At 38.3% G+C, this 13958-nt stretch overlaps 1 protein-coding gene across 1 annotated transcript in view; it reads right to left on the reverse strand.

Moving 5' to 3' along the window:
• Positions 1 to 503: 503 nt before the first annotated feature.
• Positions 504 to 13958, reverse strand: part of LOC136857793 (vesicle-associated membrane protein 7) — a 79687-nt gene continuing 66232 nt past the window's right edge. Inside the window, exons 3-4 of the mRNA XM_067136727.2 lie at positions 11612 to 11767; positions 504 to 2580 (exon numbers count right to left, since the gene is read on the reverse strand). Of these exons, the coding sequence (XP_066992828.1) occupies positions 2437 to 2580; positions 11612 to 11767 (300 nt within the window). The 3' untranslated portion in view covers positions 504 to 2436. The remainder of the gene's footprint in view (positions 2581 to 11611; positions 11768 to 13958) is intronic.

Consider the following 13958-nt stretch of genomic DNA (forward strand, 5'->3'; position numbering starts at 1 on the left):
ATAAAAATGCCATGCTCTGAAGTACTCGTGCTTGTTCACGTCATGTGCATAACTTAACAGCAAGGTCATATAATCACCAGAACTTACATAAAAGATACGTTTTTTTAGACCAATTAGTACCTAGAAATACATGAACACTTCTCCAACAGCATGTTCTGAAGCCCTTATTTTACAAACTCTTATCATATTTGTAACGGCATTAAATTTGCCATAATACTAAAACGTGTGCTTTTATCATCTCTGTGCCTCATTACCTTCTAACTTTTAAGCTTGACAATGTCATAATTGTTTATTGTAACTAAAATGTCATGTTAAAAATGTAGTGTTTTAGGACCTTTTGATTAAATTGTATAATTGAATATTCATGGCTACCAACGACCTCGAACAGGGTCGAAACAGGTACCAAATAAATTTCAAACTGTAATATAAAAAACTGCATTACAAAAGTATATTGTATTGAATAGGTGGAGTCATAAATTTTACTTTAATAAATATATATGTCAGTTCAATCAAAATGTAGTTTCTAACCCTTAATGAGGTACAGGGAGCCAAAGAATAACATTTTCTGTTCCTTATGACTTTCTTTTTTTCTTCAACATATAGCTTTTTTTTCTACATCAATTACTGCAAATAATGCAATCATTTTTAAAATGTGAACATTTTTGAGCACCACCATAATTACATATTTATCTTTTTTTGAATAACTGAGAATATTTAACAGAAATAACTTCTGAACATATTTTAATATTAGTTAAGGTACTTTGTGTTCCATAATTACAGTAATTTTTATGCAAAGAAATAGTGTCAATTTAAACTTTACCTAACACCCAACTGACAAAAGTTATATACGTATATACAGTAAATGGTAACTTAATGCAATCTGCAGAATTAAATAAAATGTCTAATCACCTGCAATATCATTTGTCATTGGTTATAACAGTAATTAATGGTTGAGAATGGCTCTCACAGTATTAATATCTGATAAGATGACACTGGTAGAATACTGGTAGAGGCTTAAAATATAAATGCTCAATGTTACTGTAAGTTCATATTAACACAAAACTACAACAGAAAAGAGAAGAAAATAAAGTTTTGTAAATGTAGATTTTCCAACACTGTCATTCTGACTTTGCATTAGTGGTCATATTAAAAATGAATAATAATAATAATAATAATAATAATAATAATAATAATAATAATAATAATAATAATAATAATAATAATAATAATAATGTGGAATTATGAACTTGGTCCCCTCTTCCTATTCATGATACTGGATATTTCAATCGAGAATCATGTTGTTCTGTTTAAGTCTCAACTAATGTTCCAAGTATGAGGCCTGTACACAAATTTACCAAACTTTGAAAATACTGAGTATTAAGTGGCACTGCATTGTGGTATCCTTCCTAAGTAACTAGCTATATGCTGTGCATTTCTGAAACAATTATTGCTCAGTAGCTGTTAGTTTGAGAGAATGCAATTGTTGAGATGTCTAAATATTACGAGCAGCGTATAGACATTCGGTACTGCTTCAAACTGGGGATAACATTCATGGAGACATAGCAAATAATGAAGATGAAAATTCAATCATCACAGTGGTGTGAAAAAATTTGCCGAGACCAAAGAAAGTGTGGTAGGTCAGATCATATGTGGAAGAGTTACTGATGTGTTTCTTTTTTTTCCATCAGCGGTGTTGTGCAATGAATTCCTACTTGAGGGTCAAATAGTGAACCACTGGTATTTTCTCGAAGTCTTGAGGCATTTGAGAGAAAATATCAGGACAAGAAGACCACACTTGTGGATAAACAACTCCTGGAACCTCCACCATAACAATGCACCAGCTTACATATCACTGTTGATTAGTGAATTTTTGATGAAGACAACTGTGCTTCCCCATCTATCCTTCTTACCTGAAATAGCCCTGGGAGACTTTTCTATTCCCCAAACTGAAATTCAACCTGAAATGATGACTTTTTCAGTCAATAGAAGAGATGAAAACTAAACTGCAGATGGAACTGAACGCGATCCCACAAATTACGTATCAGAACTGCTTCCATAAGTGGAAACAGGATTGGGAGCATTGTATTAATAGAGGAAGGGAGACTTCGAAGGTAACAATGCTAACTAGGCTGCAGGTTAGCCCCGAAGAGTAATTTTCAAAATTCGGCTATTTATAGAACAGGCTTTTTACATATTAGTTCGGCAAGAGCATTCTTAATATGTTGAAGTAAAAACTGTACAGTCCACATCAGTCACCTTCTCTTAAAAATGATATTTCCAGGAAAACAGTCCTCAGTTCAGAACACCAACTCCATTTTCTTAAAATAGATGAATAACGTAATAATAGTTGATTAAGCAATCATCAAATTAATGTTGAACTCTTTTACTGTTGGCAGTACTTCATCTCAGGAAAAAATATATTTCTCACTGTGTAGATCATAGAGGTATCACACCTGTAGCAATGAGGAGTGCAAAAGTTAAAATAATCCCTAAAAAACTACCGATAATCAGCCACATTTTAAGATTTTTGCATTTTGCTCTTGCGTGTACCTCCCTTGTCAGTTGTCGAAATCCTGATCCCTGCAAGAAAGAATTAGAATTTGGAAAAATCAATAAGAAAAGATAAAGAAAAGAAAAGATAAATGTACATAAATAAGAGTAAAACAGTAATGTAAGAATCAAGTAATACACAGACAGTTAACCCTCCAGCCCAGCCATTTTCTTTTCATTTCCTTGTAAGACCCAACAGCATTGGATGGACATGGTTTCTAGTACCTTCCTTCCATCTAATCTTGTGATAACTTAGTGTGCGTTTGCACTTCTATGAAGTTGGATCTGTCAGCAAGAAATTGAGACGAAGCTCCCTTCCCAAAAATTGACCAGCAATCAGCTTCAAAGTTCCGCATTAAACTCAATTTAGGGCACTTTAAGCAAGCTCAAAATAAATAACAGATTACCTGGAAGGAGTGAAAGAAATAACATTCAACAACAACTTGAACAGTGTCATGAAATCAATCATTTTTAAAACCTTTTAACCGGAAGACAGACAGACATATTTAATGTAACAAAGTGAAACTTTTAACAACTATTCCAATGGATAGACATAGTTTTTAAGCTGACCAACATGTAATCATCCAGTCTCATTTCATTAACCCGTTAACCCCACATTGTTTTAACATCATTTTAATTTAATTTGTATTAGGTAGTCTTTAAGAGAATCAATGTACTTGCAAATAACGTGTTCAAAAACTTAGCGATTCACCTAAGCTTAACAACAGCTGAAGATGTTCCCAAGTGAGAACGAAACATGTACTGTTTACAAATAAAACTTTGCTAAAAGGCAAATGAAAAGTATCAAAAAGGTGGAAGATTTATAATTATTGTAACTTTCTGTGATTAGATTTTGAAACAGAAAATGAAGCTGATTATTTGCAATTGGAATCATGGACTGTCGCACCCTTTCAAATACTCCCTGATGATGCTGAATAGTTTCGCAGAATTTCTTCATCTGGGTTGTCTTCTACATAAACCAATTGCTTATGGTGCCCCAGAGATTAAAAATCCAAAAGATTGAGTTTGGGGGAACATGCAGGCCATGGAACTGGTCCCCATCTACCTATTACCTATCTATTTGTCATGGTAGATACCAGCTCATGCATCTCGAACAATGAGCCTAAAACAAGCTGGAGCCCCATCATACATAAACCACATGTTTTTGTTATTTACAGTGGCATATCTTCTAATGTCTGGAAGAGAGGTTTGAGAGGTTTGAATAAAGTCCCTCTAGACATCACCTGTAAGACGGGCTGGGAGAAAGTGTGGACCTACAATTTCAGCCCACACATTAGTTCTAAACGGATGCTGATGTCTAGCCTGAACTGTAGCATGAAGATAAAATGACAAATGTAAACAATTCTCAATGGCAACATATCGCTATTTACAGAAGACACAATGACAGTAAATGAAGGTTTTCAAAGGTCCACCTATTCAATACAATGATATTTTATTGTGAGTCAATCACATGTCATAAGGGTACTAGTTTTGGCATCTATAATATGGCATCATCGGCCCTAGATGCAAATTGAACAATTCCATATACAGTAGAAGTACGTTATAGCGAGAATTATTAACAGAAAAAAATTTACTCGCTATAACGGACTGTCGTTATATCCGATTTTTGTATAAAAGTCGGAAAACCCTTCATGCACATTACAATCGGTATGAAACGGCAATCATTTTGTTCAAAACTTGTGTTTCCGCAGATGATATCCAAACTACGGCTTACTTGTTTGTTATTTTTCGTAATCCGATACTACGTGAAAGTGTATGTTTAATTTCATTCTAAAAAAAATATAGTACCGTATTTCTCCGAATCCAAGATGAACCCCATTTTTTTCCTTCAAAATTTAAATCAGGCTCAAAAATAAGTTTTTAGACTATTTTTAGACGCCGGACATTGATTTTCGTCACGCCGTATTTCTTGTTTTTTGTGGCTGCACAATTATTCTTTATTTTCGCGGGTTTAAGGACCATTAACTTAACATTGGCATCATAATACCGAAAAGAACTCGTTGAAAATACAACGACCCATCAGGAAATTATTCTTGCTGTCTACAAAACTTACTTTTACGCAGCGTCAGATATAACCGGCTACCGCTACACGCACGTCTCGCTTGCCGGGTTCGGCCAAATTCAGCGGCTAGCGATGTATAGGTCTAATCGCGAACGTTGAAAGTAAACGAACGAGTTTAATGCGCCACGGTATGGCCCTTCCGCCCTTGCGTTTTTCGTGCACATACCTCACAATTTCATCTTCGACTTCTTTAAAGCGTCCTTGTTGCGGACCACTAAATGCATTTTTTGTACAGTACGCAATTTTTTAGCTCTTTGTCTTCACGCTAACGCCAAATTCTGGCTTTAGTTAGGCCTATGCCGTACGTTCTTGCGGCTGCATATTTATTTTACATTTTCGAGTGTTTAATAAACATCAACTTAAAATTGGCATCATAATATCGACTAGAACCCGTTGAAAATTTGCCGGCAATACCTTTTCCACGTATCTTTACAATACGACTATCCATCACGTAAATATTCCTGCTGTCTATAAACCTTAATTTTACTAAGCGTCAAGTACAATAGACGCGTTATGACTCTGCCACTGAGTAGCCATGGCTTTTCTAAGAATTCGAAGGGTCGCATGGTTTGATGCCATTCTGCAGATTTGAGAAACACACAGCCACTGCACAACCGGTTGTCGCGGCTAGCGATGTGTAGTAAAGAGGTGGTCGTTTATTGTCAACGAGTTCTGTGCACGTGTGAAAAGAAGCAGCGTGGTTACCGCGGTAGTTGCCAGTGGTATCAATTAGCTTACTGTTCGGCCGCAAATGCAACAACCCTTGAGTTTTCGCATGATATTCTGAGGAAAAAAGTCTTGGATTCGGAAAAATACGGTATCACTCCAGAGATTTCTGTGGCAAACACCTCAGCTTTCTTCTTCAAACAGCGTCACCTAACCGTATATGTAGCCTATCATGAAAACATATTTAAACGCACGTAGAGAAATAACCTCCACGCGAAAAATGTACATGTAAATAGCCGTAACTAGACGCGAGAAGATATGAAATATCCTCTGAAATCAGTGATGTAGTCTGCCATATCTTGAGGTGTATCACATTCTTACTTAATTTCCGTATATTACATTAAAATGAAGATATCGTTTACTTCGGTATTTTTAACGAGTTAACAACTGCTATCGGCCACGTTATTTACGCACTTAATATGAAAACGTGTTATCCTCTTTCATTTCAATTTTCTTTAGAGAACAGCAGTCGATGGGCGTTACTAATCAACTCCAACATCGCCTTTGAATGTCAACAAGAGAGATCGCAAATGCACAAAGTGAGAAAACTATACCGTACCGCAGATGAACGATCGCATTTTGTTGCAAATGTTTCAGTTTTCTTATTCAAACAGCGTCACGTATCCTAACTTAACCGTACTATACGTATGATGAAAACACACTTCAAGCGCCAGTAGAGAAACTATAACTTTCTCGCTATAAATTTTCATAATAACCTTTCCGTAATTTAACCAGACACGACAAAATATAAACTAACCTCTGAAATCAATTAAGCACTCTACCATATCTCGAGGTTTATCCCATTCTTACTTAATTGCAGTATTTAGCCTCAAAATTAAGCGGTACCGGTAGTTTAGTCAGCCTTAATTTTTAACGAGTTAACAACCGTTATCGGACACGTTATTTAACTTACGCATTTATTACGAAAATATGTTCTCTTTCATTTCGAATTTTCTTTACGGAACAGCTGTCGGCGGGTATTACTAATTGACTCCGACATAGCCTTCGAATGTAGACGAGATAAATCGCTAGTGCACAACGCGAGGAAACGATGCCGAAGGTAATCTATCGCATGCAATATCATCGCTGAGGTGTATAAATATTGGTAACGGAAAAAATCACGCGCGCTTAATCGCTCGTAATAACGGATGCGCCAGTGATAGGGTTCTCGCTGTAACCGAAGAACGATACACAGTTTAATATAGGAATTTTGAAGGGACAGAAAAAAGTCGTCGCTATAACGGAGTTCTCGTTATATGCCGCACTTGCTATAGCGGACTTCTACTGTACATACTTAAATCAACCTAAAACACATTACTAGCATCTATAATGATGCATGAAATGAGTTAAAATTATGGTACAATTGAAATGTTGTGGTGTAAAATTCATAAAATTTTTATGTAATGTTGTGTAGTCCAGCCTGTGTATGTCCAGGTTAAGTGAAATCTATACTATTTTTATGTTGTCTATATGAGATGGCACTTCTTCACTTGAATTAGGTGGTTCCAAAGAAGTTTAATTGGTCATATGAAGATCGTAGTATGACTTGAGATTGAGATTCCCAGTTCAGTTTGAAACCTGAGGAAGAAAATATGAAGCCAAATTAGGCGGGGAAGATGGTGGAAGCAATGTATGGAAATGACTAGAACCATTAAGTGTTAACGATTAACTCACCTTGAGCAGCATGTTGAACGTATGTGTTAGACTGACGGAAGGAGCCGGAAAAATGTGTATAGTAGCTGAGGTGGGTAGTGGGAAGAGGCAAGGAAGCAAGGGGAAGGAAGGAGGCGGAGCACCTGCGGGGGGGATGGAACTATGGCAGGGCGGAAGGGTGGGGTAGTGGGGGTAATTAGCAGGAATGTGTATTACGGATGATTTGGAAGATCGAGTTGTTTTTCGATAGTTTGATGTTTTTAAGCCAGTTGATCAAAAGATCAAAAAGAATATTGGGTTTCTCATAGATTTCACTTAGGTTGTAACTGGGGTTGAAATACTGATCACAATTAATGTAACCACTTTCGATAATATTCATGATGGGTCCCTTATTTGCAGTTTGAAGAATTTCCATGTCTTGTTTGATGTCAGTGAATTTATGATTAAGTGTCATGCATATGTTGACCTATGGCGGAGAATTTATTGTACCTCATTGCATTGATTTGTTCTGAATGTCTAATCGTAAAGCTACGTCCTGTTTGACCTACATACGAGCTGCTGCATTCATTAAATTTGAGTCTGTATATTCCAGATTTGGAGTAAATGTTGGGGGTATTAATTGATGCAGATTTGTATAAAATTTCAGAGGTTCTGTTGTTAGTTCTGAATGAAACAAAAACAAAATGAAAGATTTTGGAACATATGTGTATGTGACCTTTTCTTCTTTCAGTGTAAGGAACCCATTCCCAAAATTTGTAAAGTATTTTAGAATCACCCTGTATCACCCTGTGAGGGTTTTTTTTTTTTCCATCACTTATGTTATGCTGTTGTATTCCTCTTTTCCTTTTGGCTTGTGCTCTGGCATAGCAAATTTGAATGTTGCGCCTGGAAGTAACAAAGTAACCTCATTTTCGCGGAAAAAAAAAATTCTCCGCCAATCTGATTGCACCATCGTTCTTAACACAAAGAGCATTTTTGATTTCTTTTGTCGGTATAGTTCTCACAAACCCTGTCCTCAGCAGGATTGAAAACCTTGACTGACATTTTACTTAAAGTTCCATTACTATCAACAGTTACTTTATATACTGAAGGATAGGAAGATGAAAAGGAACATGTAATAAGGTAAATATAATAGGTCACTGTGGGAACAGAGAGGTACAGAAAGAGGGTACAAGAACAAACGTTAATTCTGTAAGTGCCAAATATCACACTTGCGATGCATTGTGTTGTTGCTAGAATGCCATGCTGCAATTATATCCAGAATAATTTATTGTGTTGTTAATATTTAAGTAATTCATTCATACTGAATATGATTTGATAGCTGAAGGTTTAGGTTTTTCATACTTCATAATACTGTAACAGTAAATGAGCTGTGGGAGGCATGGTTAACCTGCACGGCCAGCTATTCTTTCATATCCTTCGGAGGTTGACAGTAACTGTGTAATAGTTCATAGCTTCCCATTTTCACACCACGCAAGTCGCTGGGGAAACTGCAGAGTCCACCAAGACATCCAGCACTCTTATGGCATCAATGATGAAACAGGAAACTTATTGGTTGATTGGAAGAAGGTAAGAGAGTGTTGGCGTAGCTACTTCGAGAAGATCTCAACTGAGGAATCCCCCCATCCACCAATCCCAGTCATTGCTGCTGTGGAAGGACCTGTCAGAGACATCGATATCGAAGAGGTCAAGACTGCTTTAAAAGAAATGAAGCCGGGAAAGTTACTGGGCCAGACGATCTTCCAGTAGAACTTTGGTACTCTCAACATTGGGATGCAGCAGGATGGTTAGCACAACTCTTCAAGCAGATCATTAAAGAGGATCGAACACCAAACAATTGGCAACGGAGCATCACCGTACCCATCTTCAAAATGAAGGGGAGCCCAACTGAATGTGCTGATTACCGATCGATCCGACTTTTGTGTCACGTGATGGTGTTCGAACGGGTTCTTGATAAAAGGATACGCAAGATCGTTAAGCTCTCCAGAAACCAAGCTGGATTTTTGAAGAATTGTGGCACAACCGATGTAATCCATGCTGCATAGCTCTTGGTTGTAAAGCATCGTGAGGAGAACAAACCGATCCATCTAGCTTTCCTGGATCTTGAGAAGGTTTTTGATCGCATACCATATGACCTCACATGGGTAGCACTGTGAGAGCATGACATACCAGAATACCTAGTCAACTGGGTTCAGCTGCTTTATGTAGACCCACGGAGCTATGTTCAGGCCGCCGCAGGAGCATCCAGTGACTTTCCCATCACCGTCGGTGTTCACCAAGGTTCAGCACTGTCACTGCTCTTGTTCATTCTAGTGATGGACACTGTAACAGCAGATCTGCACGGTTCTTTGCCATGGACACTTCTCTACGCAGATGATGGTCATGTTGGCCTCTGAGACCCAGGTTGATCTGTAATGCTAAACCCAAGAATGAAGCGATCGGTTGGCGCAATGCGGCTTGCGCCTAAATAAAAAGAAGACTGAATATATGACGTCAGATCCGCAAGCAATCGGAACCATTCAGGTAAATGGTAAGGACCTGCCGCGAGTGGCTCCATGACCACTGATGATCGACTTGAAGAGGTCGATGCAAGGATATCCGCAGCCTGGATGAAATGGAGAACAACAACCGACGTCACTCGCAACCGGAGGATGAAATATAATCTCAAATCAAAAATCTGTCATTCTGTCATCCGACCTGTTGCACTGTATGGTTGCGAATGTTGGCCGACTATGACTGCGAGCATCGACTGGGTGTCATGGAGACTAAGATGCTGAGATGGACAGCTGGCGTCATTAAACTGGATCGTATCTCCAATGAATCCATCAGGGAGAGATTTGGCGTTGCACCAATTCAAGAAAAAATGAGCGAGAGTCGCCTATGATGGCTTGGACATATACTAAAGGCAGATGCTGACTCTATGGCAAAGGCGGGTTACAAGTTAGAAGTCGCTAGAGGAGACGAAACGACCGAAACAGCGATTGGCTATACCCTTCACAAAGATATGAAGAGCATCAATCTCCACCCGGACATGGCCCAGGACAAAACTAAATGGAGACAGCGAATCCCTGTAGCGGACCCCACTAGCAGGACAGGCAAATGCTGAATTTAGAAAATATGTTACTAAATCATTGCAAAATCCTCTAGCATTGAGGGTAGTATACTTGGTATTCGCAGGGCAAAAACACTAAATGACAAGGACAGTCCACATCTTCACACACTGGTGTTTTGAAATAGATGGGCTCTCTCCTCAACATTCCAGTTATGTTTCATTATTTACATCAGTTATTTTATATATAGATGGTCAGGAACATTAAACTAAACATACAATAGAGCAAACTTATCCAACCACATCAAGACTGAAGATCAGTCAAGATGGCTCCTCAATGAATGTTGATGCCTGCCCTCCTGATGAAGCTGGGAAGCCGAAACAAGCTCGTCGGAGGCTGAGAAGAGATGGTTGTAGATGAACTGGGATTGATGAGGAGAGAGTCTATCTATTTGAAGATGGTAGTGTATGAAGATGTGGAGATTGTTCTTGTCCTGCTGTGTTTTCTTGTTTGTCATTGTCTCCTATTTCTTTTGGTCCCTCTTCCCACACTGATTTGCCATCGTGTTTGTCCTCCCTTCCTCTCTCTCTCTCTCTCTCTTTCTCTCTCTCTCCGAGAATTGTAATGGGATAATGGGAAGTTGAGACATTCCTCTGTGCACCAGAATGTTCCTTGGCTGATTTCCTTTTCCTATTAAAATGTGAGATGAATTATATCCAGAGTTGAGAAGTAATTTAGCACAAGTAATCAAATTACTTGTAACAAATACGTTTTTAGTAATTTTTACTTGTAATTGTTACGTTTCACAAAATGTAATTTTTAGTTGTAATTTATTTCTTGAAATAAAATTTTAATGGTTACATTCTAGTAATTGATATGCATCACATCAAGAGATTGGTAAAATTGCAGCCCCAGTAATACTCGCAAGACGTTACACCAGCCAAAGATACAGTTTTGTCATGAATTCATCCAGAATTGCCCAGCATTTGTTATTGAGTTTATGGTGGCAGATGATGATAGTGGAGCTAATATTCACTGGTGTAGTTTAAAGGATATGTATGGGAACGAGTGTGTATCACATACTACAGTGTTCAGATCATTTCATCACGGACAAGAAAGGACGTGCCAAAACCAGGTGAGGTGTAGGCCTAGTGGGGGGGGGGGGGGAAAGGATAAAGAGATGCCGGTTTGTAGAGACACTGTTCAAGAATGAATCCACTACCAATCATGGACGTTGATCTTTCAGGATATCCGTCATCAAGTGGCCACTTGGACACTAACTTGTTTGAACTAACAAAGTGACTATATTTAAGCAGATATATATCACTCATACATCACTCTTTACTTCTTGTATGTTCACATAATCCAAAAAATAAAACATTACAGGAACCAATAGAAGTTTCATTTTATTTGGGCAATTCTTATAAAATATTTCTTGGGTAACTAGAACTCAACCCAATTACTTTTATTTTGTTCATTTCCCATCAATAAGCATATCAGTATTCATGTGTTATGCTACTTTACCTACAAAATATAATTTGATACTTACATGAGCTTCTAAATCTTCAGTTTTGGAAAGCAAGTCTTCCAGTTTTTCTCCTCTGTCAATTATTTTTTCAACATTTTCCAGCATAACTTGCTTTACATCTTCTACTTGTGATTGAAGTAAAGACATTTTATCTCCTCGTCCACTGTTAAACTCATGCTAAAAAAATATCAAACACATGAAATAGAATATTCTGGTTATTTGATCTTGGATTAGGTAATTGTAAATAGAAGCAGCAAATACATTTTAGTAGCCCAAATACAGTAATATCAAGCACTAAAATATCAAGATTTCCCTGCTAACATGTAAGCATTTAGTCTATAAATTGCTTCTTAATTACCTTGAACAGAATGTGTTTTAGATGAATTAAGTTTAAACCTAATTCAACTACAGTAAAATAGAGTTTGTTCCATTCTTTCGAGGTAATGGAGACAAATGAATAAAAAATGAACTTCAAATTTGCTTTTTTTGCTCTTTCCTGTTTGCTTTGCTTTCACTAAAATCTTGAGGTTTCATATGATAAGTGAAGAACAGTTCCTTTCTTCACACACACACACACACTCTCTCTCTCTCTCTCTCTCTCTCTCTCTCTCTCTCAAACTAAAATGGATTAAAGGTTTCATCATAACACGGAAATGTTAATTCAGGTGTACCTCACCTTTTCTTCTTTTTGGCCGGCCCTATGATCTACTGGTAGCACACTGCCTCTTATCCAGAGGTCTTCAATTCAATTTCCAGTCAAGCCATGGAATTTTACCTGGATCTGAGGGCTGGTTTGAGGTCCGCTCGACCTACATGAGATCAATTGAGGATCTATGTGACAGTGAGATAGTGGCCTCGATCTAGAAAGCCAAGAATAATGGCTGAGCAGATTTGTTGCACTCACTGCACATCATCTCCTAATGTGCAGGCCTTGGACTAAGCAGCAGCCACTTGGCAGGCCAACACCCTCAGGGCTACAGTGCCACATTATTTTTTTAAAATATTAAGTTAGTACATATCTTTCTAAGATATAAAAGGCTTCATTTTATTTTCCTTTGTTTTTCAAATTTATTTGAGGTGGTAGTAACTATCAATTTGAAACTTGGCATGTTTGCTATCTGCTTTACGTCGCACTGACACAGATTAGATCTTGTGGCGACGATGGGACAGGAAAGGCCGAGGAATTGGAAGAAAGCAGCTATCAACTATCTCCCAGATGCGAGCTCACAGCTGCGCGCCCCTAACCCCATGGCCAACTCGCCCGGTAATAATGTTTGCAGATTGACTAGAGAGGTTGAGATGTATCATGGCTTAGCTCAGAGGCTTGCAGATTACAAGGTGACACATGTTCAGTGTGAGGAATCCTCTTGGTCAGTATTCTTGGCTTTCTAGGCCAGGGCCACTATCTCACCATGTGATAACCCCTCGATTACTCTCACGAAGGCTGAATGGATCTTGAACAAGCCCTCACATTGAAATAAAAATCCCTGACCTACGTGAGAATTAAACATGGGGTCTGCAGGTCAGAGGGAGGCTTATTACCCTGGACTATAGGGCTAGCTATAACACAATTGACTAAAATCAGAACCCCAAAAAGAAGTCCTACAGTGATCTTTATTTTCACAGGAAGTGTACAATGGACATTACCAAGCAATCCACCCACCCACCCACCCACCCACCCAGATGCGCAGGTCCCCCACGGCCGTCATATATAAAGATGAAAGATCTGCACTAGGCAAGCCGAACATGTTCTAGGACTCTCCTGGTATTAACCTTTCAAGTGGTACACATTTCTTTTGAGTAGCTACTAACACAGTGGCACATTTTCCATAAGGTACTGGGAAATAACATATACTGAGATACTCTTGTGTAGTATGGTATTTTTATCAGGTTCAAAAAGTACAGAATATGTATCAAGCTGTCAAAAACGATCATAGTACGAAGGGCAAGGCATGTGGCTCACTGAGGAAAGCAATGGGAACTTACAGTGAAATATTTTTAATTGGTCAGATATTTTCATCAGGTTGAAAAAAATAAAGTCTCACTTTCAAGCTATTAAAATGATTACCATACCAAGGGCAATTTCAACGTAAGTCTCACTATCAGGTGACACATCACTCTTCGAATTGTCACTGTGTAATAAATCAGACAGTTCTTCTTCTTGCGGATGTTTCCGAACTCCGCTTGCATCTGCCATAATGCACTATCTACCATTCTCACCAGCCTGGCGGCTGATACTGGCTGCCAGCTGGGTGCAGAACGAAAACATTTTGCCCGGTCACGTGGTTTTAGGAGAGTGCTGCTGTAGGCAAAGTTTGAAACAGACATACATGCACAAAGGAAAGTGATCTTGGATCCTATGATGGAA

The sequence above is a fragment of the Anabrus simplex genome, chromosome 1 (genome assembly GCF_040414725.1).
Source record: "Anabrus simplex isolate iqAnaSimp1 chromosome 1, ASM4041472v1, whole genome shotgun sequence".
Classification (NCBI taxonomy): Eukaryota; Metazoa; Arthropoda; class Insecta; order Orthoptera; family Tettigoniidae; genus Anabrus; species Anabrus simplex.